Below are 24,085 nucleotides of genomic sequence, written 5' to 3'. Positions count from 1 at the left end.
TAATTTTTTTTTTAGACACTTAGCACAACATATGTTTCAATCTTGAGAGCTGCCTTTCTGCTGCCAGAAAGCATTAATCCATTTTACATATATGCATTTAGTTAACATATATTTCTTGTTCTCTTCAATGTTATTCTGCTAAACCAGTGTTTTGTTGTTTGTGCTAATCTGATAATTTTGATACCAGTACAGGAGCAGGAAAACATTTGGTGTATCAGTCTCAGTATGTTACCACTTGACACAATTGAGTAGAGAGGAAAAAAAATGTTAGTTTGTTGTCTTTTGCAGCTGGTCAGTCTGATTCAGCATCTCAGCCAGCCACCCTGCAGCATTTCTCCCCAAGTATATCCATCTTGCTCAAGTGAAAGCTGCCTGTGTGGAACAGATGAGATCTAAAAGTGGAAAATAGCACTAGCAAACAGGAGTAATGGAAAATTGGAGTGATTATGTTTATGTATTTGATTTTTAAAGTAAAAAAGGCTGACAAGTGATAAGCAATCTGATCTTTCTGAATCTAACATTCAGAAGCAAGGCTGTCAGTCTTTCTGTCTGACAAAGAATCTGCCTTCTGCTACCAATAGAGAGTTTGTTTTGGTGAGATAATACTGTATTGATATGTTGTTCATAAACATTTCCATACTCCAGGTGAATTTAGAGGAAATAATTTGCCTATATACTATAAAGAAAAGCTGACTATGCTACATTATCTTTTGTATTTAAGGCAGCAGAAAGAAACTAAAAATAGTTCATGAATGAATGGCTGCACTACTTCCACTGTGAAACTGTAATACAACCTTCAATTATATTACTACCACATATAATTAGCCATAACAACAGCACAAAAACAAAAGCTGCACATGAAGCAAATCACTCTAACACAAGGCCTGCTCCAAGTTATGATTTGCAGTGAAGAAACCGCCAATAATTATGAAGCACTTGGATGTATGCACATGCTCTGAAACGTATGCAGAAGGACTGCTCATGTTCAGAGCTGGGTCATCAATGCTTAAGGTAAACAAAGAGACCAGTTTTTAAAATTGGTTGCATTTCTATGGGTATTGCTCTTTTGTAACAACTGTGCTGTGTGAAACAAAGTTTTAGACTCAAAGTAAACTAATGCAGGAGTACAGGTACAGGAGTGCTCTAGTAGTCTTGATCAGACTAGTAAATGCTATGTGGTGTAGAAAAAAACCACACAACTCAAAACCAGTCCAGCATCTGATAAAACATTAGCAATGGCAAAAGGAAAAAAAAAAAAAAGAAATGGCAAGTAACGCTTAAATCAATTTTGTAATAACATTTGCTTCCCCCCTGCCTCCCCACCACATTGTTGGTTAGTGCAGTAATTTTTTGTTGTTGGCCTGGTCAGTAAATCAAATAAGCTATGTAGAAAGTCCTCCTATGATCAAAATGGAATTACTTTTTCTACTGGCTACATGAGGTGCTACCCCAAGCCTCCCAGACATAGCACACAGAATTGCATTCAGCACTGTGCCAGCAGGAAAGCTGTCAGTGCTGTATGGCCCTTCCAGCATATCATGTGGTTCACCTTAACCAGAAAGTATTCTGCTTGTTAGACCTGTCAGAAGCACAGCTTAGGGTCTTTAGGCACACAGCTCTGGCTAGCAGCCTAAAGCACTGTCACACACTGGCAAAGTCATGCAAACACTGAAGGAGATGGGGGAAAAGTATCAAAATCAGGCTGCACATGGTTTACCAACCATTGTGAAATGACATGAGCTTCTTACAGTGTTAGAAAATGCTGCTTTCAGTTCTGAGTACCACATATCAGAAAAGACACAGAGAGGAGTGAATGGTTCAGAAACTAAAAATCTCAGAAGAGGTAATGACAGCTAGATAGGTTTAATGTGAAGGGAAAAGGGATTGCCAGGTTAGATGTGATCATTGTTTTTGGCTAATTCAGGAACTGTCAAATCCCTTGCAAACTCACAGAAGCATTGACTCTTTGAGCCTCCCTGACTATTTTCCAATGCAATGATTTTATTGAAACAATCTTTGTTCTGTTGCAGAAAGCATAATAAAACTACCCACTGAAGGAGGCTCACAAAGTTGATAATCTAATTGTTTTGTTTCTATAAATTGAACACTTCCCCCCCCATTCTAATGCTATGCACTTACATCTTTGAGATAACATACTATTATTGTAGGGATGCAGATCAGTGGAAACTTCAGCTACGACCATTAAAACATGAAATGTCATCACATGAAACAATGATAAACATACAAGGAAGGGTAGCATCATCTCTAAACTAAGACAGGTTGCATGAGACAGCTATTAGTGTCACTTTTTAATTAAAAGCACAAACCATATTTCAAGAAAAGTGTATTCACAAATCATTAAATTGTTTTTTCTTTTTCATTTTCCAGTCACTCTGTGCTCCTCCTCCATACACTAAGGCAAACAAAGGCGATTTCATTGTAACCTTAGAAATTACCTGCTTTATAACAAATAGTATGGCTCATTACCATGATCTCATCAAATGGGTCAAACTAAGTTCAGACATTTCTTAATAACTCTTTTCCTTGTTCATATGTATTTCATGAATAATGAGATATTCACAATAGCTGCAGAAAGACAAAACATCTTCATACATACTCTTTACAGATAAATTGATGGGGAAAAACAATGAAAAGATCTCAGGGTTCAGACTGTGAATGACAAATATGCAAATGAAACAGGTTGCCTGTAAGTCAGAAAGAATATTGGCATCCTTTATTATATTCATAAAATTCCATTATTTTTATAGAACACTAGAACATCAATTCAAAATGTAATGCCTGCGCTCTGAATTTGCACACTTACAATAAAATGAAGACATAAGGCACACTTACAATGCATTAAAAGACACAACAATGCTTTACATTCCATGGCATTTACAGATACTTCTTGAGGACATGGACAATTGATGTTTTATGGATTGTTTGCCCTCAACTAATCTGCTTATGTTTCCTCTTTTACAGTTTATGCATAATCACTGAGGAAAACAAGACTCTAGTAAACATCTGCTTTCTAGGCAAGGATCTGAATAGTCATATTCATACATATAACTCCTTTAAAAATAAATGCCATGCTGCTTTATTTGCCACCAACAACTGTCTAAGAAGCATATTTATTTTTCTTTGTATGGCTTATGTTTACGTGGCTTAATGCTTCTGTTGTATTCAATGAAGATGTCTCACCAGTAAACTAATGGGTACACTCCACAGATATTCCAGATTCATACAGTGCAATGTTTTCACAACACAGAGCACTATGGGATCCCTGTATGAATCCTAGAATTCCTACCTCTCTTGTGGTTTGCAACTTGAACAGAAGAAACAGTTGACATAGCTAATTTGGGAGCAACTGGATAGGTAATAAAATGAACAGCAAATTAGAAAAAATATCATAATAGGAACAAATCAAAATATTAAAATAAACATATTTATTCTATAACTTTTGAATTTAACAATTTTTTTTTTTTTTTTTTTTTTTGTAAGGAAAGGGTAAAGTTACAGAAAATGACAAGGAAGGGAATGTAATTTACATCTATGCACTATGGCAGTTTTGTGTTAGAAGTTATTTGGTGGTTTCTCCCAATCCATGACAAATGACTATATGGTAACCAGGATGGTCTGAAAAGGGTTTTATTGAATTTGAATGCACATTTATTCTGGCCAATTAGCATAAACCTAAACCCCACAATGAAATGTTTAGATATTGGCACATATTAGATATATTTAGACACTGTAACAATATGCTGCAAACACACAAAAGCTGAAGAAAAATGCTTTGAAGTTTTTGTGTTTTGTGCTTCCTACCAAAACATCAAAACTAAATTTACTTAAACTCTTATTTTAGGGGAAGAAACACTGAATAATTCTGTGCTGTTCAAAACATATTTTGCAATCAAGTTAGGTCTTAGATCATACACAATATAATTAAGCAATGAAATCCATTAGAAATGCTAAGTATAATTTAATTGAGAATGTTTTGATTTAAAGTTCTTCTGAATAACATAGGCTAATCCTTACAGAGAGCAGAGGAAAAGAGATCAGTCTGAGTGGGTTTTTTTGTTTGTTTAAAAAAGATATGCAAAAACTTGGAAAATACAATGGGAGCTAAATGAAATTGGAATGCTAGGTATTTATCAGGGATAGGTTGTTTTAAATATATGGTGAATAGTTGAAACAAAAGTACATTTCTAATCCTTCAATAGAGCACAGATCAATTAGTATTTTCTGTTTTGTTTGGCACATAGAGACTTGCACGTATAACATGGTAGATTTCACATGCACATGGTGTATTTTTGGTTTGGTGATCGTGATCCATAGACTTAATTACAGCCCTTCTCGTGTAATTCCCAACAGATTCCCAATATATCTCATTTGGTTTAGTGGCCATTTTCTAGATTGCCTTTTCATTAATTTTATTCTCCACCTCTGTGTGTTATAGCACAGAAAGGGCACCCTTTGAACACGAAAGCAAGCCACAGGACAGATTTCTGCAGGGACTTTTAGGGGAGGAAAGGGCAGTAAATAAGAACAGGAGGAAATTATTTTTATGAGCAATCACTTTGAAATGTGAAGTATAGCTGAATACTTCTTCAACTAACAAAGAATCTTAGTTTTATTAGTCACCTTAAAAATTAATTTTGTTTCTTTCAGTGCTAATCGTCATATCACAGTACGTAAGTAATTTTTTGTGTAGAACTCAAATTGTAGAAAACCATGGGTCTTTCCTGCAGAGAACTTGCTTGTGTTGTGGATGGCATGAAAGCTGAGGATGCTTCTCAGCTCACTTGGGAAAACAAAGTGGAAACAAGACATTAAAAATGCTCTTGAGGTTGACAGTGACAACCTTTGTTAACTTAAAAATCCCAAAACTTACCCAAATACAGATTGTGCTATCTAAACAAATCCAAAATTATCCTGGGCTTTCTGTGTATCACAGATTTTAGTCTGTATGTCTACTATTCCCATATTTGCAGTAATTTGCACAGTCTGAGTGTTGGAAAACTCCCTTTCCAGGTGAGGTTTGTTTTATAGTTATTTTCTCACAGGACAGCATTACTTAGCACTAGAGAAAAATGAGTTGGATTATCATAGTTACTAATTTGCCATCAGGTGGGACTCGTTGAGAGCAAATTTCAGTACCTTTAGACCACTAGGAATTTTACAGCATCCTACCTTGGTTTGGTTTAGAAACCTCAAGGGAAGAAATATTCGGCCATATCCTATCAAACTTTGGAGGATCTGCATGCATCAGGAAAAATCAGGTTTTGTTATTTACATCTGTGATATTGTTCTAAACAGGCAAGCATATGGACAAAGACAGAGATTACACACAGCTATTACTGGACTAGTCTAAGTTGCACTAGAACAGAACATGACTCCACAGTGAACAAGAAAACAAGCAATTGATGATTCCCAAAACACCAAATGGACATAAAATACTGTGCATAACAATTTCTCTTCTGTGGCTTAAAATATAGTTTTTCATGACAAGAAGATATCCTAGGCCAATATATATGGCTGTAACACCAGGAACAAAACAGGAACATATTTTGTTAAATCTGCTCTGCAGAGATAAAACGACAGTATCAGACAAATATGGACTTCTTACCAAAGACACATATCTTACTGTAACATCCTGTTTCAGGGCCTTTTGAGTGAATTACATATCTGTTACCAGAAGAAATATATTTACCAGTGGAGTGGGCCTCTTCTTTGGCTTTCACACTTTTGTGTTTTTCATCTATTTCCTGTCATCTCTGCTCATGTGTTTTACAGCTTTATTTTTTTTTATCATAATGTTAAATATTTAAATTTCTTATAAGTTCTACAAAATGTGTTACTTGCATGAAGCTTTTTGTGTGAGCAGTAGAATTAGCCATTTCTCTTTAGAGCTTCATGTCCTTTTATTAATGTGTTCTGGGGCTAGGGAAGTAAGGAATGACAACCCTTAGCAGAATGGCTCTTGGAGCTGAAAGTGAAGGGGATGGGATTTTGGGGATGGAAAGAAAACTTGTTTCTCTGTTTCCATCTGCCTAGCTTTGAGCATTAGACTTGGGCCATGTTTTTATAATCTTCTCTGACTACTGCAGTGATTGTGTCTTGTCTGAAACAAACAGAATTCTTCTTAAGGGTCACATCAGCCTTCAGTGTGGTGATGTTATTGGGGAGAGAGCTCTTCCTTCTCTTCTATGAGGAATTCAGCTGGGTAGTGCAGACTGCAGTTGTCATAACCTGCTTGGCATCGAGGGGCTGGGCCTGTGTATCTTTATCTAGATGGTGAGTTCCACTGTTATATCCATCTTAATGGAAAACCTGAAGGGGAAGCTATGACAAAATGATAGGGGCTTCAAACATCTGATATGGGAAGGAAGGCATCCCAAAGTATCTTCTGACCCATTTTTCAAGGATGAAAAGAAATTGGCCACATGGAGCTGTCTGTCCCTAAAGTCCTCTCACACAGAGAACAATTAAAGGAAAGGATGGGGACCTGCAATGTGCCATTTGCTTTTAGGCAGTCTTCTGCAATTGAATGGGTCAACTTGGAATTTAGTTACAATTACATCATATTCTTGCATTTTTGTGCTTTTTCCTTACCAATCAAGAAAACAGAAGAAAGAAAAACTGAACCAGTTGGGTAGATTCTCAAACAGTCTACATATTGACTGACATTAACCTGTCTCTACAGGCCAGATCCACCAATTCCCACACATAGGAAGTGCAAGTGCCCCAGTCAGAGTGGATGACAAGAAATATCTCCAAGCTGTACCTAGTGAGGTTCTGTGGTAACCCTCACCCCCTCCACTGACACACTGCTACGAAGCACCTGGGAGACCACCTTCCTCCTCTTCAGACACTCACTGACAAATTGCACAGTTAATTCCCTGTCAAATTCTGGCCAATTTAGGAAGATTTAGACTTGACCTAAACATTTTAAAGCGACTGGATATTAGGCATAACATAAAAATCAGGAGTTAAAAAGGGAAAGCAATCATTGTGGCCTATGTTGTCCTGCTGTCTCCTGAGCCTTTTTTTCTTTTAGCCATTGTGCAGCATCAGAGTTGTTGCAGACTGGAGCTTCCAATATCTTACTTATGTTGTTGAGTACAGTGTGGCACACCTGCTATAAAAATTACATGACTAGTGGTCTTAGGACTAACCCTCTGGAATTTTTAATTTCATAAACTGTAGGTCCTACATAGTAAATCAGATACTTTACATGATCAAACTGATATAATCAGTAATATTTAATATATAATTTATCCTGATTATGATTTTTCTAAGTAATATCATGTCCAAGTAAAATCATTCCTTGTAAGGCAGAAAAAAAATTTACATATTTCTTAGGCATTCTATATATGTTATAGATTTGTGCTTGTTTTAGCAAAATTACTTAAAATGGGGATTGTGACTTACTGCAAAATAATTAAAAATTCCTTGACCTTTTATATGAGATAACAGCGAACTGAGTTTTTTAATGGGCATTCAAAATAATAAAGAGCATATTTACAGTGCCTGGAAATTACCATTTAAGTATTATTTCTAGTGATTATTACTGGTTATTACTGATAATTATAACCATATTTGAAAGGACTTCTGGAGGTCATTTATTTCCACAGTTTGCTCATGGCAGGGTCAACTTTAGTTAGATGAAGCTGTAGAGGGTCATACCCAGCTGAGACCAGCTGCTGCTTGGTAATGTGGTTAATGCTCCTTAGACTTAGAGCTTCTGTTATGTGGGTTTTTTTTTTTTTTTCAGTCTTTGGTAAAGAGGATATATTTTACTCATAGCCTTTATTCATGGCCTGTCTTTCCATCAAGATTACAGGTTTCTTGATAAAGGTCTTTCTTCATATCTTTGACTGTTTTTTTAATGGTGATAACTTGAAATGCTTTATCTGAAAATGTAGGTGAGATGTCCAAGCCTAAGAATGTTGGATGTCATTCCCACATGTACATTGGAGCAGATGAGTCATCCCTTGAACAGACACTGGGAAGATTCATTTAGCAGCTAGTTATTCTTTCACAGCAACCTGTGAAAATACTTCTAGTCCTTGGTGATTACCACCAAGGGCTTTATTTATAGAGAAGTTGACTAGATTAGCCAATCTTTTCCAGAATAGTTCCATGTCTAGAAACTGCATTTTGTAATTAGCGTCATTATTTACTAGAATAATAAATGAATCTTGGAGTAAGTATTCTAAAAGATGTGCTATTTCAATGTACTGTAAAATATTACATGACTGTTATTCTGGGTAAGGAAGGCTAAGGAATGTGAAAGAGAGTTTCTAAATGTATGTTTGAGTGTTATCATTTAAAAGTGAAGCTATTGTAGGCATTATTAACAGTGGAGGTATGCAAGCTGTGTGATGATAAAAAAATCAGAGATGACATTTTATATTTGCATTGGATATTTTTGCATTTTTAGTTACTATTGTTCCAAAGCCAATTATATGTAGAAAGTAACTTTTGGAAAAAAATTTTACTTTCATGAAGTAAGGGAAAACTTACTGCATTATATTTATTAGATGTATTATTATTTCCTTTTTCTCCTCTCAATCTTTTTTTTTTTTTTAAATTTCCTCCCTGATATACAGTATCAGAATTACTTCCAATATTAAATGAAGAAAATCTGTCTCAAATATTCATTGGAACTACAGTCTGCACCATGGGCTATATCATGGTTTCAAACTGGAGAAATTAAGGAAATGAATGGGTAGTTTCAGCCTAATTCCAACCAGACAGCTGCACATGAAAAAAGCCCTGTCACTATTGTGGCAATTAATGGGCATTTTGTTGGTTTCTCATTCCAACCAAGTACTGAGCTGGCAGTAAAATTAAAGAGTATTCCCAGTGAGAGGGGCTGTCCCTGCTCAGGATGATGGCACAGGTGATGGAGTGCAGGAATTCTCTGTGCTGCCTGGGCACCAGTGCTCTGCAGCCAACAGTGCCTGAGCACCTCCTCAAGTGATCCTGCAGGCCCAGCCCACAGACAGTGCATCTGCTGGAAATTACTACCCATAAATCTCTAAGTCTTAAATAATGCTTACTAGTGGCAGACAGGGAGCACTTGTGTTGGCAACTATCATTATTAATTTAATTTTTAATAACAATAAGGAACCCCAGTGAGATATGCTGATTAAGATGTTTTCTAACTTTCTTTCCATTAAAAAAAAAATAATTAAGAATGTATCAGTATAAACTTAATGATTCAGTAGAACTTCATGTCTCTAGCCACAGAAAGCTGGCCTTGCTGCTACCTATTTTAAACCATGAGTAGGCAGCAGTAAATATCTGTTCTCAATTAGAGATGCCTGCTGAGGACACTGGAATTATGACAGTTGGTTTAGGTGCTAATATTGAACAAAAAAATTAGTTTTTTTAAAAAATAATGCTCACTGAAATCACTGGCAGATTTAATAGCTGCTGGAGTAATCGAGTGTTGTTTATATCAGATTGTATTCCACCACGTCTTGCAATCATTATATCATTGTTACAGCATTTCTATCTCTTTTGGTCTTTTTGAGGCTATGATAATCCACCTCACATAAAATTTGCCTTTTAGCACTTTCATTAAACTGCAAAATCTAAATCACTGAGAGAAATGCTGTTTTTTTAAAATCAACCTTTTATTTTATTAAGTTAAAAAAATACTTTGCCAGTATTAGGCAATCTTTCTTGGAGCAATGTAGGAAGTTTCATACCTGTTCCTTTGAAGAAAGGAGAATTCTGCATAAATGTGAAGATGTGGTTGTTTTATGGTACCTCCACAGCCATAACAGCTTTTATAACTGTTGGAAGAATTTAAATGTAATTAGTCCTTTATGTGTCCACTTGTAGAGTAAAAAAGAAAGCGATCTTTTTAGAGGCTTAAAAATAATCCAAGGATCCATTTCTGGAAACCTTCAGATATCAGAAAAAAATATATCACTGATTTGAACAAATTGTTGGCTGATTCTCAAAATAGGGCTGAGGAAATTCTTAAATTTTAAGTATTTCCAATATAATTTTTGTAAAAGTGCACAATGAATTCAAGTACTTTGGAATGAACCATTTTGGTACCTTCTCATGAAAAAAAAGGATTAATTTGTTGATAGGTTTCAGGGGTTGTGTTGTTATTTTTTATTTGGACTGGTTCTGCTTTTTCCTATAAAAATGTTAAAATTGTCTGATCACCTGGAATTACTGTACAATAATTCACAACTGATGAACCGTAAATCAAGATTTTTTTTAGATCACTATGCTGATTTGGAAACCTCATTCTTTGCTTTATCTGTGAAATAAACTGATTACATGTCTTAAGGAACAGAAAGAAAAATATGAGAGGGTAACATAGAAATGCTTTTTTTTCCTGGCAATTTCCAAGCTTTATAGATAATTAGATTTTCATATATCTTTTTGGGTCATGTCTACTCACTATAAACTTCCTTGAGATACTGAGCTCAAGTTGCATATTGCAAGTGCCATGTGTTCTGCATGGGTACTGTGGTACATATTGGAATGTTGGTATTTTCTAGAGTATTCTATCACTGGATTATTTATTAATTTGTGGTTAAAAGAAAGATAACTATGAACTGAATAGTTCTCTGTATATTACAGCAAATCAAAAAGCATTGAAAACACTGTGTGATTGACAGACTGATTTAAACTAACTCAAGATGGTTGTGGAAAACTGGGAAGAGGAATAAGAAACAACTCAAAACTGTCAGTGGCTGAGTCTGAGACTGCTGAGCACAGCTCTTCTTATCTGTTAAAATTGGTGGATCTTGCAAAACCAAAACTGAAACGAAGGCTCCCCCAGATCCCATCCCAAGGACCTTGCAGTGCTCCCTGGGGCAGCACTGGTGGTTTCTGACCCTGCCCTGAAAATAACTTTATTTATTTATAGATTTGTCCCAGTGATTTTAGCAAAGAGGTGGTTCCTGCTCCATGCTGGGCTCAGTTCTGCTTCCTCACCTTCAGGGGTTACATCCTAGCTATAGAGCAGCAAACTGGCTTTGTTGGCACTGCTACCAGGTAAAACTACCCGTAATGGAATTATTTGGAATGTAAATTTCTCTCAGATCCAGTATTCAAATGAGCACATCACACCACAAAGGCTGTTTGTATTTTGTATTTTCTTTCAGCTCAGTAATGTTTTAACACAGTGTAAAATCTAATTTTAAAAGGAAAAGATTTGAAGAGCTTCAAAGCATTAAAGGAGAGAAAACAAATACTGGCTTGATATTATAATCAGTTATCTAGATAAGGTGATTGCCTTAGACTGGAAGCCTGATTAACAATATTATTTATTAGAAGGTCAGATTTTGATACAATTAAATTGAAATGAGAACATTTTGCTTATATGTCCAAAATAATAGATACAGTCTGAAGACAATATTTGAATGTTTTTAAAGAGATAAATATCTTAATGGTCTCTCAACAGGACAGCTTTCTGTAAAACTTGACCTCAAATAATAATAGAAAAGTAATGTATAACCTAGTTATGCATGTTTATGCCCTGCTGACATGTTGTGTATAGACTCTAGTCCAGAGCTTGGCATGGTAATGGCTTTGCTCACACGATTGAAGATTTAATAAGAGAACTTCTTGGTTACTGCAAAAGGGCAAAATTTGGTCCAAAACACTTTGTGTTGTTATTAAAAATGAAAAAAAACCCAACCGTTAGTATTTGCTCTCACCACCTTTTAAAGTATATATTTACCACATTAGAATTTCATTACAAATGTGAAAAACAAATAAAGCTACACTTATCCAGACACTATTTTAGCTCCAGAAAAATACCGACGAGATTTTTCAAGGTTAAGAAAACAATAAAATAAGAAAGTGCCCATTCTTTTTTTTTTTTTAACACCTTCATCTTGCATTTATTATATTAAAAAAAAAAAAACCTCTTAATTTTAAATTGACTCTAAAGAAGAACAAAAACACAGAGAACAAAGCAGAAAATACTGTTTGGCTGTTGTGATTGCATCTTGCACTTGGGTGCATGGTCTGTCTCTAAACTCTGACTCATCTGCCAGCAGCAGGCTTTAAGGTGATAATCACCCACACAGAGCTATTTGCACATCATGTCTATCTTATCCTCTATCTAATTATACCCTCTATAACAAACTGTTTAGCATAATTAGTGGATTTATGCTTTATGGAAAAAAAGAAGCAATGGCTTAGAAGACTCAACTTTTGGAAGGCGTACATGTACAGATTAGTAATCTTGGTATTTGGTCATAATAATGAACATTTTTGATGCACTGCTCTATGTAAAATTGTACAATCATTATTTTAGCAAGTAAAATAATGCAGTTTTCAGAATATTTACATACTAAATATAAGCATTGTTTAAAATTATGAAATGGTTTTGGGACTCATTAATTGCTAACGCTTTCACCAGTATTTTTTCAGGCATGGCTGAAAAATGCTGAAAGAGCCAGGATTGTAATCAAGAATGCTGGAAATGATCAGAGAACCTATTATTCAACTGATAGACAACAGCAGGTACAAATGACCTTAATGGGAAAGCTCTCGGGGTTTTTATTTTTTTCCTTTGTTTGCTTTGTTTTCTTCTAGATGATCAGAAAGGATGTTTACTAATGACCACTCTTTTTTTGTGTTCAAATTTTAGTGCTAAGCTGCTTTAATACAAAATCCTTTGAGGTAAAAAAGGAAAATAGAGAATAATACATATATGTGCACACTAATGAATATATTTTATTTTTCTTTGCTGGCTTTCATTGCAGTCTCAAAGAAGTTTTAAATGAACATTGCTTGAGGTGGCATCTTCTTTGCATGCTGGAAGTTTAGTGTTTCTAATCCCCCTGTCCCAACCACATCCTCCTTATACACTAGAAAAAAGCTGGGAGCACATAAAAGCCAATACCCCCCTGTAGATGTTTGCTGCCAGGCAAAATGAAACCCAAACTGTATCTCCCAAGAGTAACTTCCTGCCCTCAGATGGGGAAAAACTGGTAATATGAAAACAAATACTGTGTTAGCATAGACAAAACAAAAATCATGCAGAATCCATTAAAGCAGCCACGACTAATTAATCTTGTTTGGTTTTGTGTGTTAATTGGACTTCTGTTAAATTCTCTTTGAGAACAGGATAAATTTATGGATTATATCCTTGTTTAACAAAAATTCTGCTATTCCTGTGTTACAGGAAAGGTGTCCAAAACATTAAGCAAGTAGAGTTATTTCTCCCCTGAGCTATTTAAGAAAAAACACAGGAAAAAGCAAGCAGTATTTACTTGTGCTCATGAAGAGATGCTCATACTTCACCCTTTTTAGGTAGGCAAAGAAACATGTTGAATTCTACCACATATATACCAAGACATTTACAGCAGACTAAAGAGAAAACACAGATTTGCATAATCTCTTGTATCTCCTATAGAATGTTAAACAGAATTTTCTCTGTTTGTAATAAATAAACTGTACTAATCACCACAGTGTAAAATACAAAGAGGTCAACAATGCATCCTTTCAGCTCACCATTGTTCAAAAGGTATTTGAGTTTCCCTATTAAGTTTTCAAAGGCCAACATCTGCTGATGCTCAGAAATGGTAGATGTGGTGACGAAGGCTGTATGGAGGGTGAAGTGAAAACACAACCATATAGACCATGCAACACAGTAGTACTAAGAAACTATAGCACAATCAAACTCCAAGGAGCTATTTCCCATTCATCCCATTTCTGTTATTAATGGCAGGAATATTTCTGAGAACAGTGACATAAACTTATTCTCTTTAATTTAGTTAATTTTTTTTTGTAATGAAATATGTATAAACACGAAGTTTTGAAAATAGCACATCACTATGAATCTGCAGGTGTGCAAATACCAGAGGAGACACTAGAGCAGGCAAATGACATTATTAAGATTTAAGGCCTTCATTTGCACATTATTGTCATTGATGCTGTTTTTCTATTTAAAGCAGAAAACAGATGCTGTGGTATTCAGCTGCTAAAACTGCTCACACTTGCAAGGGAGATAGTTTTGATGGCATTTAACTTGCCTGTCTAGAGCTTAACAAATCAGTGCTATTCATAAGCTTAAGTAAACTGAGTTGATTATAAATTGATAGTCCTGACCCTGCACCATAAAATTGAGACAGTTTTACCCAAATTGTTAAAAACTTTTCACTTGGATAGCGGGTATGGCAAATAACATTTAACAACTGTGATATTTTATAACTGTGATTGTCCTGTACTATGCAAGTTGTGCCCAAAGTATTTGCAAAGCAGAGGCTGTGGGGAATATTCTTTCCTTGAGCCACAGCAGGATCCCATTTCTCCCTCCCTGCTTTATTGGCAATTAACTAACGTGCCATGACTGTATGCACTCCTCAGCTGTGGAACTTAGCTGAGGCTCACAGCTCAGCTGCTGTCACTTGGTCTCTTCATAGGTTTTGTTTAAGTAATCATCTATTTCATTCATATAGTAGTTATTTGTGTAACAGTGTCATGCTTTTGTTATAGTTTAAGAGTTGCATTTTGGTACTTTGATTGCATACAGGAAAGCATTTTTCTGTGAAGGAACACAATTCTATTTATTTCGTGGAGTAAAGCTGAGTTCAAAGCCCACTAGAGTTAATGCAGATTCCAGCAGATACGCTGCATTTGCTAATCTACTTCCTAGAAATGAAAGCTATTCCATTTATAAACTTTTCCATTTGCTCTTTGAATATACACACACATATACATACATGAAAATTACTGGTCCTATACTTCTGTTATTAGCAAACGCTTTTCTTCAAAATGCTCAACAGATACTTGCTCTGCAACAGTGTCTTAATTCTTTGTGTCACACTGGTTTTATAGAACTCAGTGCTCATCTGCTGATAAGAATCGATCAGAAAATCTGGGGCTGAATGCAGATGTAAGGAGTGACATTGTCTCTGACCATGTGATAACAGTTACATGTTAATGCCAAAGAGGAAGGCCAATGCACAGTCCCTGCACCACAGGGCATGCTGTCAAACATTATCTACCCCAGAAAGGGATGTTGGGAAATCAGATCCATGAAGCTGAATGACAATGCAAAACAATACTGGTTTTATTACTTACTACCAATACTGGAAATACTGGGTATACCTGCAGGGAAAGAAAACACAGAGAAGTGTAGTTAGCTGTTTGCTGTAGCTGGCTAAGCTATTACACCTAAGATTCTGAAAACATCTTCAGAATACTTTATCAATACATAGTTAAACTCAAGCATTTGCCATTACGTGCCCAGTCCTTTATAAATGCAGTCTTTTAGATTTTTCAGTATGGGGCTGCAGGGACCACTAAAATGCATTGACAGATGGGATGTATACCAGCTCTCTGAACTTCATGAATTTGTTCAGAACAGTTTTGTATTTCAACTAACCAGCCATTAGGTTTAATGCTCTAGATAAAAATATCAGTCATGCATGTATTATGCAGATCTGGGAGAGTAATTTAACTAAGGAATAGATGCATTGCTAACTGCTTTGGCCAGCTGCTTAAATCAGTGGTTACCTTCTGTTGCATTAATTGTATAGAACTATTTTTCCCTCTTTTACCTGACAGTTATCTAAATTAAACTATGTAAAAGAATTGTAATTGTGTGAAACAATCTAATGCAGTAGGTTGGCCATATTGATTAAGCCTCTCATTGATTTTTTTTTTTTTCCTGTGTTCATTTCAATTCCTAAACTGAATTAATGCAAGGAAACCATTCTGAGACAGGTGAAATTCACCATAAGAGGTGGGGCTGTTAAGGAGTAAAACACCTTCACTGGATAAGCAGTGTGTTGTATAATGCAATCCCAAGAACTAGCTTCTTGTCAGGTCTGTCCTGAAAGCAAGGCTTTGTGTGTAGCACAAAACCATGGATATAAAATCTTTCCTGAAATGCCATTTTCTTAAGATTAAATGCCATTGTTAATGGGACTGTGGCTCACCACTGGGGTTAGTCAGAAACTGCAGATTAGTACTGAAATCCTGGGTATTTTCATCCTCTTCTTTAAATACAGTTTGCTTTTTAAAGTTTTCTTGACTTTTGTGGCATGCATTTTGTTGCAGAAATCTGTATTTCTCCATTAAACTTCTGGTACTCTTCTTTCAACATCTATCCTAAAGTTCTCCCTTACTCAGAGATGGCATGGACCTCACCCTGCAATTAAGTGAAGGAATGTCTTGAGAATAAATGATATTCAATGTAAGCAAGGTTGCAGACTCAAGCTGGGAAAAATCCTAACTTGTGGCATGGCTGAGACAATGCTGAAGTAAGAGAATTTGCAGAATGTGGACCAAACCCAGACTTTTTATGATTCACCACATGAATCCTGGGGCACACATCAGAATTGCAGCTCTTGGGTTTTATATCCTATGGAAGCTGTGGCCTGGCAGAGAACCAGAGACAGCACCTGCTGGCTCACCCAGCCCCACACTCAGATGCTGTTTGCAAACTTAATTATTTCTACTTCTGCTGAGATTAATATGTATTTTCCAAAATTTTAGCACCATGAGGTATTGAATGCTAAATGCAAATATCATCATTATAGAACAATGTGGTCATAGTTCTAATAGTAACAAAACCTGCTTTTTTTGGTTAAGATAATTAAAGAAAATGTCCATCCCCTTATTTTAAAAATGAAAAAGACAATCAATTTTCAAATATTTTCCCTGAAGTTTCAATAACAGCTTGTTTAAATTTTTGCAAGTCATTGTAGCTGATTCAAATTAGCAGGATTAGTTTTCCTTTATACAGTCATGGAACCTACAAAAATATTAGATAAAAGACAAAAACGGTGTTCTCGCACTCACACTTGCACTGTGAAATGGTATTTGTATTTCCTCTGGGTATACTCCCCCGCCTCAAACCTCTCTGTCTCCTACACACACACACAAATATCCTTTCCTTTTTCTCCTAAACAGATTGTAGGAGAGGAAGAGGTTTTCCTGCAAGTCTGGTCGCCTCATATTATCATACTTCAACATTTTCAATGAATTCATAGTGATAAATGCTTCCTGGGCAGAGAATAATGAACACAAGATGCCTGCTAGCCTGAGGGCTCTGTATTAACCTTGCAAATATATCTTCAGTTCTGTTTCAAAAGCTGTTTTGCTATTTCTGTACAGAGTTTCTTAGTTGGTGAGGTCTTCTGTAACCAGACTGATTTTTGTGCTACCAGGTATCCCTGTGTGAGGTGGCTGGCCTTGATATTGCACTACTTTATGCCCTTCTTACTAAAGAGAGTGAGAATTACACTTCTGAGCTTGTCTGGAAAGGAGCTGGTTATGTAGGGCCACGAAGCAGGATCTATTAACACTCTGTGAAAAGTGCACATATGATGGGGAAATTATTCTTAGAAGGAGTGTTTGTGTGAGATCTGGAGTTACATATTGAGGCTAGCTCTTGAATTCAGCTGAGCTGGATTTGGTGCAAGTCCTTAGGTAATCAGACACAGGAGGTGTGATTCTGCTCTCCCTCTGTCAGTGTGGAGGCAGGCAAGGGTTTGAGTGCAGGGCTCTGCCTGTGCCACCACTGCTGGGGACAACCACAGGCTGCAGGGTCACCCCCCCACTGCTGGGGACAACCACAGCCTGCAGGGTCACCCCCCCACTGCTGGCCCTTGGCTTGAACCTGGTCTGTTCCATGGCATGGATTGTTTCCAGTCAGCCTTGTGCTGAAATCTGTGAGCACTTTGCAGCATGAAGTGATGGGGACACGTTAGAGAGATGAAGGATCAGGCCTCCTTTGATGGACAGTTCTATTGAGCAAGGTGTAAAAAGGGATTGAATTTACATCTATTCAGTTGTTAAACCAAAACAATGTTCAGCCTAAATTGTCTTCCAGTTGAAATCACTGGGATGGTTATTAATGGTAATAGATTTATAGTGAGGGAACATCAAGTAAAGCATGCAAAATAAGTTCAGAGGTTGGTACTGCCACTGAAATTGCAAATATTGCAGGAGAAAATCACTAATACTATTTATTATTTTTGACTTGACTTGAGGGTGGTGGTTTGGTATATTACATGTGCACTCTAAGTGCATCTAAATATATATGCATTACTTGAGAAGAAAAAAATCTGGTGTTTTCCTTTCGTACGATCTTCAGCATCTGCCCTGTAATTTTCTCATTTCCCCTACTTCCAGAAATGGGTTGTTTTAGCTCTTAGCTACCATGGAGTTGGCTATTGAGATGAAGAAAAAAGCAAATCAGATGCTAGCAAAGAAAGCAAGTTTTTGATTCTGTCTCTAGTTTGTGTCAGTGTGAAATCCTTAACACAAAGGAATGGATCAAGCTTTCTGTGACAAGGACCACACGGCTGCTTCCAGTGTCAGGGCAGGTCATACCCTGCAGACTCTCTTAGCACCTCCATTGTCAGTGCCTGCATGTGCTTCTGGCAGGACTCTTAAACAGGAACAAAATATAGAGCTTTTCATAGCAGAGTCAGAGCAGGGATGTTAATGCCTCATCTGATCTTTTGCTAGAATATCTGCCCTACAGCATGACAGCACTCCCTGCAGTGAATCTTTCTTCCCTTTGCAGCTCTTCCATTGAGGAATGATTGCAATATCAGATGCTCAGCATCAATTTCAGAACTTCTGAATTCTCTAGCAATTTAAAGCCCTGAGAAGCTCGATGATACTGGTGTCTTGTAATCCCTCAAATGGAGTGAACATTATGATCATAGGAATAAACTTTTCATGCATTGTTAAACCTGTATTCAGACAAAGGATTGCACACAGTGAAAGAAAATTCTTTGGAAATTTAATCTGTTTCATCACAAGAGCCCAGAACTTCTGCTACTGTTAATTTTGCAGTTGTTCCTCTGTATAGATTGAATTAATAGAAAAGGAACTGCTTTGATGAAGTTTTTTATCCCTCACCTCTGCTTTCCCAAATGATATCACCAGAAATAAATGGTACAGAGGAAATAGTTATTGTCTTATTGGGTAACATCTTTTAAAATTTGGACTTCTTTGTGTTATGTTTTAGTGAGTCCAAACCAGTATTAAAAACTCTGTCTAGGAAACACCCAGTGAGATCAAAGGATGTTTTTTTTCAAGTAATAATAATTTATTGATAGAATATTAGAAACTTTGAAAAGCCTGAAACTCAGACTATTTATGGCACTTTGAATATCTTGAAACAGACACTTTTCCTTCCCATGCTGCTGGTGCTTAAGGACCAGAAGTCTCTTTCATTTCACCTTTTCACTGTATATGGCAAAAATAGAGTTGTTTGAAACCACTGACGTACGGAAACAATTCATTTCCCAGCAACAGATGTCACCGCAGCCAGCACAAACAGCCAGCTCAGCAGGGTCATGCAAGAGGGTAGAGTGCTGAAGGATAATTTTCAAGCCCTTTTTTAAAAAAAATACAGCATGTTATTTATAATGCATTGTTTTTAGGTATGTACCTGCAATATTTTGCTGGCTATTGCACTGGATACCCAGTTGAAGGAAAATGAGTTTATCAGTTGCAGATTTTTGCAGTTTTTTCTGACACTTCTGTTTACATGAATGCTCTTGATATACTGCAGTTTTGTCCTCACACTAGGTTTCCCAGCCTTTTGTGTGACATGTTCCTGTGGCTTTATACCTTCTGTAAGCTTCATGGGCTAATATTAATATGCAATATAAATATAAAATAGGAGCAATATGAAGCTTTGCTGTTTTGTAACTTATTGATTGATATCTTATTTTTTCTCTTTGAAACACATTGTGAAATGCATCAAGGAGCAATATTTTATGACTTCAACATCAGTGTCCCATTTGTTCAAATCAAGTAATGAAGATGACACTGGAAAACTTCCAGTTACTTGGGAGAATGGGCCCTTAGAAAATGGGACACTGTCTAGTTTATGAGTCTGCTTTGACTGGAAAGCAGGATGTGTGATCCTTTTAGTTAGAGGCATCCTTGTTCCCTGGATTCCTGACTAGAAAGCACAATGTCTTTTCCTGAACAACTTTTTTTTTTTTTTTCTTGGACAACTTCATTTATGGTGATCTTTCAAGATGGCTTTGTGTCAGCAAATATTTATGGGGAGAACTGAACATCAATGAGGGTAATACCAGTGCACTTCTGGAGGTGCCATAAGTTTTGCCAGAAACTGTTTCTGTGGCAGCTGTGCTGCACGGATGTCTTGTAAGTCTTTTGCCTTTCAGGGAAGTTTAAAGCTGTGCTGCTGCTGTGCCATGGGAGGGGGGACCTACTGCAGGAGAAATTTGGTAAACTGAGACTGTCTGCCTGAGTCTTGACTGAAAAGAACCACCAATATTTCCCATGTCCTGGTCAGTGCTTTGTTTCGTGTCGAACTCTGAATTAGGAAAGTCATGTAACAGCTGGGAGGGGGTTCTGCTGAGTGTGGGGCACTTTTGATGCAGGTTATTGGTGGTGAAGGGACTGACACAAAGCAAGCAGGCTTTGATGCAGGGCAGCTCAGTGCAGTCTGAGACAGCTCTGTCTGATGGAGCAAAGAACCTAAGTGCCAAAGGTGATCTAAACAATAGGAGGAAGAAAAGGGCTAGCGCTGTCAGACACATACAACTGCTGAGGAGAAAAGCTATCCTGTAATACCAAGTAGAGAGAAATTCAATAAGTTCACTTTGTGTGTCAAAACATATTGCAGAAAAAACTATCTATAGAAAGTGGCAGCACAAGGGAATGAATGTAATCACAAAATAGTCAATAAGATAGAGTGGAAATATAAAATAAATGCTGTGTGGAGACAAATGGAGAAATATTGTTAGTGCCAGTAAACAACAGAGTACTTGCTGTCTTTCACAGGTAAAGCATGGAAAAACGTTTTGCATTCTCCTGAAAAACTCGGGGTAACTTCAAATGGTGAAGAAATAAATGGATAACGAAAACAGCTTTGGGTCAAAGTTTCCGCTATGACTACGGACTAATCTGGAATGGCCTTCTGTTTCAGGAGCTGCAGCTTGAAAAGGTATGATGAAATCTTACTGGCCACAAAAAAATGGCAGAAATGGAGCAATAGAAATAACAGAAGTTCTAGCTGGGAAAGATTTGGAAATATACATTAAGCTTCTTGTTGAATCTGAACAAATTTCATAAATTCAGAGAATCTCAAGAAAGTGTGTCTTTTTATTTTGTGGAAAGAAGAAAAAAAATTCAGAGTGTTTCATTTATACAATTATTTTTACCTGTATCTTATTTAAGCATATTCATGTAAACTTCAAACATACATAAATTTTTAAATAATTTGGTCTTAGATGAAAAAGATGGTCTCTGAAAATTAGAGGAAGGAGAAGTATCAAAGGAACACTGCATTACTGGATTATACAAAGTGCCCCCAGAGAACTGAAGTAATATATGAAGGGAAGTTATTTCTATCAACATGTTCCAGGAACGATTTCAGAATCCACACCTGATTAGGGAGACTATAACACCAGGGCTGCATTGCTGACCACATGATGGAGATGGTGACATAAAGGCAACAAGTTAAGTGAAATTACACAGACTGTGCAGAGAGTTTACACAATAATGCATAACTTCATATGCTTCAACGCATACAGCCTTAAATCAGGAAGTGACAAAAGAAATGAAGATTTACATACCATAAAGGATTTCTGCTTGTACCAATGAATCAGACAAGCCACAAGAAGACAAGCTGATTTAGTTCTGAGGCAGTCCATAGGACACAATTCAAGAAGTAGTTATCAGAGAACCACTTCTGGACTGAAACTCAACATGCTTGTTGAGAAGGAAAAGGATAAAAAAAAAATCCTGCAGTATTATTTAACTTTGAGAGAGCGGGGAAACGAAAATGGGGACGTTAGATAAAAGAAAAGTGAAAAGAACATCTAAAAAGATATGCGTGCAAACAGCATGGAAGCAGCTGGGGACAAGTGTATGAGAGGCTCAGAATAATCATATATAACTCATCTCTTTTTTTTGTAACTTATAAAAATTAGCTCTCTTATAAGAAAAAAAAAAAATCCAAACTCCAATGCCAAATTGAAAACAACAGAATGTAGATGATTTTGGAAAGATATCCTTCAAAAGTGTAAACCTTCTCAATGGAGAAAGATATGGGAAAAAAGCCATAAAATCTGCCAATTTAAATATAAACCACAGTATTTCGAGAATCAAACTTCCTGTGGACACAGAAGTTAGTAATTCTTTTTTGTTAAAACTATCATACTAGAAGCAGGAGTCCCAGAGAGATAACTGGGAAGATAGGCAATTGAGGTATTATTAATACTATGACTAATTAATAATTAATTTAATATTGAATATGAAATTAATTGTTTTCAGTGATGTTCACAACAAAGAAAGAGAGATTCTCACCTGCTGAGGAATTTTCTCAAAGTCTGTTAGCATCTGAAGTAAATGGTACTGCACAAGAATTGCCATGAGGAAAAGTTGCTCCAAGAAGTATTTTATAGGAACTCAAATATGATGTTTCTGTAGCATGTAACCTGTCATGTAAGTCAGCCTTGAGGCCAGAAGAAATGTTTTAACTCTGGTACAGTCTTAAAAAAGGACTCAAAGACTCAGCCAGAAAGTAACAAAATATAGAAAAGGCACATTTTTATGTCATTGTAGAAGAGCCATGTTGTTATCCTATCTAGAATATCATGTGTAGTTTAGCCTCACCAAATTAAAAAATGATCTCATAAAACCAGAAGAAAAAGCACAGATGACCAGAGATGTGGCATGGTTTTATGATAAGATGAGAGAGATCAAGATTTGTCATTTAAAAAAAAAAAAGTGGAGGAGTGGGTAAGGTCAAGTCTATATAATGATAAATGGTGTTACAGATGTAAACAGAGGTGCATTATTCTTTGTTCCTTCCTTATTTAAGAAGGTACTGGTGTAACTGTAGAAAAAAATTTAAGACAAGCAAAATTAAATACCTTTCACTCATTGTCTCACTCAAATTTGAAATGTATTGCCAAAAGGTATCCCTGAGGTCAACCTTACTTTAGCTGGGTGTCTCTCTGTTCTGCAGCAAGCAACCCCAGCAGTCCAGCTCAGAAAGCCAATTTATTTCATGGTAACTGAGAAGGTGAAGAAGAAATCCTTCATGTTTCTTCCTGTTTGCCATAAATTCCTGCTGCTGATGACTGCTGAAGTCAGGATTTGAGAGTAAGTGGAGTATTCATCACCTCAAACAAGGTTATGTTTTCATGATGATTCATCATCGCCGTCATCCCCAGAAATGACTACCTATTATTTACAAAATGTTTTGATGAAACTGTATATTTGCTGAAATTCACTGATATTGTTTTAACATAGAGTTGATTTAACAAGCTTCAGACACTCTTTCAGTAGGTGCTAATTCCACTGTTCTGTCTGGTGTGTGCTCAGCTGACTGGGAATGAGGTAAAACTCACAGCAAGCTGAATTTAGCTAAAATCAACCTGGTAAATCTCACCATATTTCCCTAACATAGCTTTAAAGTATTAATTCTGTGAGCCACACTCAGTTTTTATAACAGGCAAAAAAAAGTGAATACTCTTACAAAATGTTTTTCTCTGCTTTTTGGAAGTTCATTTTTTTCTGCTCAGTAAGAATTTTATCATAATTTCATGCCCCCATACTTCATGGTTTGTTACTTAGTCTATTACTCTCACATTTTACTTGATAAGGTCCTGCTTCCTATGATCTTCATTTCTGAGTTTTGATTCTTCACAGCTGCTGCTTTGAAGTCTTAGATAACATTATGAGCATTGCACACTGCTCCTGGTTTTAAACTTTTCATTCATCTGCGTACATAACTCTGTTTCTCTCAAATAACTTTTTCAATAAATTGTTATATCTAATATTTTAAAACGAATGTTTTGCTTTTAATCAGGGCAAAACTGTGGACTCCTTTCTTAAAAGAAGCTAGTAACTTCTGTCTAAAGGTATCCTCATTTTCAGTCCTTTCTTCAAAGGAATTTAAGTCTGTTACTCAGTTCAGAGGGATTCTGAATCACTGTGTATTTCACATGCGTGTGAAAGGGAGAACTGATGCTCACACTTGTCTTTGTGCCCTCTCTTTCAGCACCATGATTTATTTTGACCCAGTCCTGTCCAGGACCAGGAAATAGAGCTGTCAGTAACTTCTTGCTTTGGATAATAT

General features: G+C 36.4%; 1 protein-coding gene and 1 long non-coding RNA gene across 4 annotated transcripts in view; one reads left to right on the top strand and one right to left on the bottom strand.

Moving 5' to 3' along the window:
* NTNG1 (netrin G1) overlaps positions 1–24,085 on the bottom strand; it is a 151,981-nt gene that overhangs the window by 33,744 nt on the left and 94,152 nt on the right. For 2 of the 3 annotated variants that reach the window (XM_031505520.2, XM_021547519.3), the window contains exon 5: positions 15,076–15,102. In XM_031505520.2, coding sequence (XP_031361380.1) covers positions 15,076–15,102 — 27 coding nt within the window. Of the gene's footprint in view, positions 1–3,307; positions 3,368–5,190; positions 5,257–15,075; positions 15,103–24,085 lie in introns of all 3 variants that reach the window. The other variant, XM_031505521.2, reaches the window with a different exon arrangement.
* Positions 714–24,085, top strand: LOC110479605 (uncharacterized). The gene is made up of 4 exons (XR_004148600.2): positions 714–1,011; positions 20,779–20,941; positions 22,970–23,106; positions 24,008–24,085. It is a non-coding gene; the product is annotated as an uncharacterized LOC110479605 (long non-coding RNA).

This window comes from Lonchura striata, chromosome 9 (assembly GCF_046129695.1).
Source record: "Lonchura striata isolate bLonStr1 chromosome 9, bLonStr1.mat, whole genome shotgun sequence".
Taxonomy (NCBI): domain Eukaryota; kingdom Metazoa; phylum Chordata; class Aves; order Passeriformes; family Estrildidae; genus Lonchura; species Lonchura striata.
The sequence above is the reverse complement of the archived record's forward strand: the minus strand, read 5'-3'. Positions and strand labels throughout refer to the sequence as shown.